The sequence below is a fragment of the Cherax quadricarinatus genome, chromosome 49, assembly GCF_038502225.1.
Source record: "Cherax quadricarinatus isolate ZL_2023a chromosome 49, ASM3850222v1, whole genome shotgun sequence".
In the NCBI taxonomy this organism is placed as follows: Eukaryota; Metazoa; Arthropoda; class Malacostraca; order Decapoda; family Parastacidae; genus Cherax; species Cherax quadricarinatus.
Window position 1 is genome coordinate 26,650,592 of NC_091340.1, and position 7,500 is coordinate 26,658,091.

The 7,500-nt window shown below is 43.9% G+C and overlaps 1 protein-coding gene across 1 annotated transcript in view; it reads right to left on the reverse strand.

Moving 5' to 3' along the window:
- LOC128697096 (Ig-like and fibronectin type-III domain-containing protein 2) overlaps positions 1 to 7,500 on the reverse strand; it is a 466,169-nt gene that overhangs the window by 19,374 nt on the left and 439,295 nt on the right. The window contains exons 13-15 of the mRNA XM_070095088.1: positions 6,024 to 6,233; positions 2,578 to 3,068; positions 908 to 1,114 (exon numbers count right to left, since the gene is read on the reverse strand). Coding sequence (XP_069951189.1) covers positions 908 to 1,114; positions 2,578 to 3,068; positions 6,024 to 6,233 — 908 coding nt within the window. The remainder of the gene's footprint in view (positions 1 to 907; positions 1,115 to 2,577; positions 3,069 to 6,023; positions 6,234 to 7,500) is intronic.

Sequence of the window (7,500 nt, forward strand, 5' to 3'; positions counted from 1 at the left end):
CTCGACCTTTACTGCTAAAACTTCCACTACATCATTTGTGGCATTAAGCAGTTCTGTGCAAACATGTGACTCTGCAATGTACAGCCCCCCCCCCCCCCCTTTTGCCTGTTCACTCTGTCACATCCGTATAGGTTGTAACCTGGGATCCATATTTCGTTGTCCAAGTGATCCTTTATGTGGGTCTCAGTGAAAGCCGCGAACATTGCCTTTGCCTCTGCAAGCAGTCCACGGATGAAAGGTATTTTGTTGTTTGTTGCTGGCTTTAGACCCTGTATATTTGCAAAGAAGAATGTTATCGGACTGGTGGTATTGTTGGTATTGGGGGGGAATTTTTTTCCGGCATTAATATCTGTATCTGTTGGTTTGGAGTGGAGGCCATCGACTGTGGTTCCACTCCAGGAATGACTGGATTTGGTGTAAGATTTCTGCCATTTCCTGCCAGTTTTTTTTCCTTCCTGGCACTAAAAATCCTCTCCCTCTTGAGTGGCTGTGGCTACCCAGGTTATCCCATGGCCTGGATGTTTTGTATCTTTTTGTCCCCTTTAGATGGTATGCCTGGCAATTTAAGTTATAGCACAGTCTTTCCTGTACTGAAGAGGTACACAGTTCAGGGTGAAAAAGCTTACAGGAAGGGAGTTTGCATTTTCCTGTTGTCATATGGGCATGGCATTTTCTAGGGTGGTCATAGTTGCACGTCCCATCTGTTTTTCCAGATTTCCCATGCCAGCAGATACCAAATGATACGAAATGTCGTCATAAGTTCCATTCTCCTAGATGCCACTGTAACTTGTTCAGCTATCAAAACTTCGCAGCCCAGTCCCTGGACCCATTATGTACCTCTGTAATCTTTTGACCACCGCCCATAGGATGGGTATGGGGTGCATGATAAAGATTTTAAACTATGTGCGGGTTATTTGTGTGTTATTATTGCTACGTACATTATTGAGAGAGAAGAGAGCACGCGAGGCAGAGTGTTTGTCCACGCTCTGGTAGTGTAGCTGATACTGTGTAATGTTGGCACCATTTTCCGGTGCCTCCCAAACCAGTGTCGCCTCTCCATCTGACACTCTAGTGGCATGAAGACCCTTCACAGGTGCTGGCAGCAAATCAACACCTGTGGAACAAAATATTCTTAGAATTAAACTGACTGAAGAAAACACAGCAATTTGTTATTGTGATGTTTGCAGGTATTGATGTGATGATGGCATCTCTCTCCTACACTAGTAAGTGTTTTGCCAGCCAGTGACATCTTTAGTCAGATACAGATAAGAACAGTGGAAAATGAGGAGATAATGTAATCAATCCCAGAGCCTGGAGTTGATGTGTCCCCTAAGATTGATGGATAGAAAACATCATCTCCAGGCTGAGGGACTGATTACCTCAAACACCTCTTCATCATCCACCATTCTTCTCTGTATTGGACTGAAGAAGCCACTGGCTGGTAAAACATTTCCAGCATAAGGATTCCCAAATGTTTCCCATGTGACTCAGTCATCTTATAGGTTTTATAAACCATGTACAAAAAAAAGGTGTATTAATGACAGTTTTTTTTATTTTCAAAGTACTTAATTTACGGTTATTTTACCTCTCTCGTGCGCCTTATATGCCAGAAAATAGGTAATTTAAATTTATTAAAGAATATCTTGAACTCTATAAATATTGTAATAGTGAATACACGAATGAGTGAACTTAAGAATTAAGTAAGACCTGAAGCTAACAAACCAGTAAGCTCTCCACTGTGTCAAGCCACTATGACACAGTGGACAGCGCACTGGCTTATCCTGGGTTCAATATGTTAGCTCTGGCTTGTCATGGGTGTTCAGAACCCACCATGTCTGGAATTCACTTATCTTCAGGTTTAATATCAACAAATTTTTTCTCGCAGTAAACTCACAAAAGACTCGGGCTGGTGTAAACAGTGCTGTATGTAAGGAAGCTAAATGCACTGCTTCCTGTTTGAACTGTAAAATAAGCTCATTGTCAAAGCTTGTTAACAAGCTTGTTCACTGACTTGTGTCTGTAACATCCTGGCAGATAGCAAATGATTGGCAAAATATACACCTTTCAGGATATTCACTTTACAAGAAGTATTTCCCATTACATTATCTCTCGGTCCACAACAGGATTCCAACCAGCAAACTCACCATCAGAGTACACAGTACCAAATTTATCCACAACGCCAGATTCTGACTGTGTGGATAAAGTGCTGTGTACACTGATAACGAGTTTGCAGGTTCGAATCCTGCTGTGGACTGAGAGAAAATGTTTGTAAATAATTTCGCCTATTTGCGAATTGTTAAAATATGAACACACACTCCAGATGCAAAATAATGACTGACAGTTTTTTAAGTGGCTAAGAATCTTACGAAATATCATTAACACGACATTCAACATATCACATGATGAGACTCTGCTCACTTAAGCAAAGCTTATTCATGGTTTTACCATTGTTTTGTTGGCCTTTTTTAATCATTTACTCTGTTCTGAGGGATCCTTAGCAATTTAAAAAGCACTGCCAGCAACTGTAGTGTTTTTGGAGGTGGTCTGGACGGGTAGAGATCACATAACATCACTTACCTTCCTCTAAGCACATCATTATATTGCCTATGTAAGGCATACAGACAGCTGGAGTGACTTTGTTGGCAGTAAAGGAGCCGGAACAGAGGCTGGAGCAGGCAGCTGGCACTCCTCGTCTCTGGCAGCACGGCAGGTGGTTACGACCACCAACTGCACAGCGCAACAATTTCGTCAGCTCATTTGTGCACGTAACTATGAGAGCACGGACGTGTGACATGCGCGCATCGTAGTCGCATAACGGCATGCACCCGGGGCTGACGCTGACGCTGACGCAGCAGTTTGTGATGTTGTATGAGGAGTCGAGCAGTCGACGCTGGTGCTGTAGTGTTGGAGTATGGAAGAGCACGCGCTCCGACGGATCTCCCGTGCCGTGCTTGTTCACGGCCTGCACGTACACCTCGTACTCTGTGTCTGGACACAGATTCTCTAGCACGTACGGGGACTTCTCCGTGTACACTCCATGGTACGACACCTCCATGTTGTTGATGAACCTGGAATATTATTATTTTAACTAGGTTTCTACCCGTAATTTCAAAATGCCCACCTAGGCATGATTCCCATAGGCCTCGGTAGGTGGTGCTGTCCTGAGTCAGTGTGAGGGCGTGGCTACCTCCTTCGTTCTCACTCTCTCAGCACCTGCAGGTCAGGCAACATCATCTCTCCTTGACCTCTTGTTGTCTGGTGTACACCACAGTCAATAAACCACTGTCTAGTCTATGTGGTTTACAGCTTCCTGAATACCCCCTATTCACCATCTACCGTGTCAATTAACCCTGCAATAATGGACAAGGTGAAATGTCCAAACCAGCTACCTCTATGTACACTATTACAAATTGATGACAGCAGTGGGACCGACTATCATAGTAGGTTTAGCCTTGCTGCTAAGTATCAAGCACTAACAGCCCCAACGCTGACGACATAGTGAGCCTCGTATCTCCATGTTCGGTATGACCACCCTACTGGTTCATTAGTCAAGTCTAGTGTCCTTAACAGACCTGTTAAACTCTTTCTTGATTCAGGTTCTGTTGTAAATATGGTACAAGCAGTCTCTTCCAAGACGCTGGCCTGCCTGCAGCCATATTGACTCAGGCATCAGACATGTAGACCCCTCAGTGGTGTCTCGGATAGTTTCCTGGGAAAGAAACTGTGTCAAGTTCCTTGTAGCGGATGACACTGTCTTCTCTAATGACTTCTATGTTGGTCTCAAGACCATTGCAGACCTCAAGATTTGTCTTGATCCAGCTGATTGGAGAGCAAATTTTGATGATGCCGATATTCCATATTGAGATGTGCATAGGTTTCATCCTTTGCCATTCAGTTTCTGAGTATGTCCACTGTCTGGAGACCTTTGAAACAGGGTTTCCACAGCAGCAGAATTTCTAAGTGGTTGGACTCCTGCCCTGACCAACCCTGCAAAAGAGAGCATAGTTGCGAGTAGAAAGCAATCTGGGTATGCTCTGCACTAACTTCAGCTCTAGTCATGATGATAGTAATCAAGCCACAGGGGTATCCCTGAAAGTATGTGGCTGACTCATGTCATAGCTTCTCTGAGCAAAGTTGCAGCCTGGACAAAGAAGGACGTCACTTTGTTGGCAAACTCACTCACTCCTGTTACGGGGTTTGTGATACGAGCTCATGAAGGAAAAGACATGCTAGTTGACATTGATGAATGTCGAATCAAGGGTATGTCCCTGGAACCATCTTTGCACACTGTACCATGCGGTAAGCTGCAAACGATTGTCCTGAATGCTCATGTAGAGTCTTTACCCTGAGGAACACCACACTGGTAGACATCGTCAGATTTCCTCTCCTTGTGAGAATCGAAGATGAAGTACTGGAAGACCAGTTTTAGGTGCAGATCTTCCAGAATTTTCTACTGAATCTTTCAGCACTTGTCAAGTGCTGGAAGGGGACCTAGCTGTGACAGACTATCCTGACGAAGTCCCTGGACTTCTCAAGGTTTTTAACAGTGCTCGCTTCACAGTTGCACAAGTCAACCTAGGGGACTGACCCCCACTTATTTCTCATTGTATCCTTTACAGTTTGCCACATGCACAAAGTCTTTGCTGAATTGCCAAAATGCTCTATGGTGGAGTTATCAAGGACTACTACTTCTTGAAGTGCTTCACTTATTTGTGTTTCTAAGAAGGATGACTGGCATCCTATAATTGACTACAGGAAACTGAAAGCCTGTACAATCCCAGACCATTTTCCATTGCCAGTGCTGACCCATTGCAGAACATCAGTAATAAAAAATTTTCGACACAAGGTTTTTGGCAGATTCCTCTTAATGACCGGAGCAGAGAATTGATGGCATTCTATATGCCAAGTGATCACCATCTCAAAAGGATGCCATTTGGGTTAAGGAGCAGCCTAATAACATCCAGTTATTTGATGACAACAATCTCTCGTGCTCTCCTAGGAAAATACCCATATGGTTTAGCTAGACGATGTCATTGTGATGTCTCTTGACATACCTTCCCATCTTGTAAAATTTAAACGGGCATTGACAAAATTTGCTGAGGCTAGTCTCATCGTCAAGTTCTCCAACCACCAGTTTCTCAGAATGTGGTGTAGTCCACTATGCTTGTAAGGTCTCTTAGGAAGACCTAATTAAATGGTCACACCTTGCCTTGGCAAATAGCTGTCAGACATGCCTTTCGGCTTAAGTCTGAGGTCTTTTGTTCTTGACGGCATCAGATCTCAGCATCAGGTCAAAAGACCTGAGACTTAAGCTGAAAGGCGTGTCTGACAGCTATTTGCCAAGGCAAGGTGTCACCATTTAATTAGGTCTCCCTCAGACCTCACGAGCATAGTGGGCCACATCACAAGGGAAAAGATCAAGTTTCTAGGCCACACAGTGACCCAGGAGAGCATAAAGACGAGTCCAAACTCTCTGCCATCGGGAAATTATTATTATTGCAGTATTATTAAAACGTAATAATTATGGTGAATTTATATCAACTATAGAACTTGCTCACATCTATAGAACCTATTAATCAATTAAATGAAGAACCTTAATATTTTCAAATACAGAACCTTGTACCTTTGAACTATAGAACCCCTCGGTCCTGAACTACAGACTTTAGCAGGTCTGAACTATAGAACCCCTCGGTCCTGAACTACAGACTTTAGCAGGTCTGAACTATAGAACCCCTCGGTCCTGAACTACAGACTTTAGCAGGTCTGAACTATAGAACCCCTCGGTCCTGAACTACAGACTTTAGCAGGTCTGAACTATAGAACCCCTCGGTCCTGAACTACAGACTTTAGCAGGTCTGAACTATAGAACCCCTCGGTCCTGAACTACAGACTTTAGCAGGTCTGAACTATAGAACCTTTCACTCATGAACTATATAATCTCAGTTATGAATTACAAACCCTTAATAGTCCTAAACTATATATAACTTTCATTCCAAGACTGAACCTTTGAGTGCTGAACTTACCATTTTGTAGCACACTCTCGGGAGGGAAGGATAGGTCTGAAATAGGCATGATAGGCCGTGACAGAGTCCCCTAGAAGAGTAGGGGTGGACCAGTGTACAAGGACGAAGGTGGGGTTAGTGTTGGTCACCTTAACGTGTCCCGGTGGACCGGGAAGCACGTTGTACCCCTTCAGCAGGCAGCTCCTGAAGTCGTTGAAGTAGTCGACGCATCTGAAGCAGAGAGAGAACACCACTGAAGCAGTGACATCACTAATGAAGCAGTGACATCACTACTAAAGCAGTGACATCACTACTAAAGCAGTGACATCACTAATGAAGCAGTGACATCACTACTAAAGCAGTGACATCACTACTAAAGCAGTGACATCACTACTAAAGCAGTGACATCACTACTAAAGCAGTGACATCACTACTAAAGCAGTGACATCGCTACTAAAGCAGTGACATCACTACTAAAGCAGTGACATCGCTACTAAAGCAGTGACATCACTACTAAAGCAGTGACATCACTACTAAAGCACTGACATCACTACTAAAGCACTGACATCACTACTGAAGCAGTGACATCACTCCTACAGCAGAACAACAATTGGGTATACACACCTCTCGGTGTATACACACAGAGATACACACCATTCAGTGTACATAATCTTGCGCGTGCACACACACACATTAGGTGAGTACATGTGCATACACACACACACAGATAAGTTAATGAGGAGAATTAAATCAGATGAGGATCAGGCAGGACTACAAAGAGACCTGGACAGGCTGGACACCTGGTCCAGCAACTGGCTACTCGAATTTAACCCCGCAAAGTCATGAAGATTGGGGAAGGGCAAAGAAGACTGCAGACAGATTATAGGCTAGGTGGCCAAAGACTGCAAACCTTGCTCAAAGAGAAAGATCTTGGGGCGAGTTTAATACCAAGCATGTAACCAGTTAACTGCTGCAGCATATGGGTGCCTGGCAAACCTGAGAATAGCGTTCTGATACCTCAGTAAGGAATCGTTCAAGACACTGTACACAGTGTATGTCAGGCCCATACTGGAGTATGCAGCATCAGTTTGGAACCCACACCTGGTCAAGCACTTCAAGAAATTAGAGAAAGGTTCAGACATGTATGCGCAGAGCCCCAGACCGACATAATAAGATTAGTCACGAGCGAGAGAGCATTCACCAAATACAACTTCAATAACAAAAACAAAGTGGGACCAAGTAAACCAAATCCTAACTGATATAAGCTGGGAAGATATACTAAGCAACACAGACCCCAACTTATGCCTAGAACAGATTAACTCGGTGGCGCTCGATGTATGCACAAGGCTTATTCCTCTAAGAAAAAGGAGGAGTACATGTAAAATAGAAAGGGACAGGCGCTCCCTTTACAGGCGAGGGAAAAGAATAACAGAGCGGCTAAAAGAGGTCAATATATCTGAAAGGCGTAGGGAGACACTGGTCAGAGAAATAGCAAGCA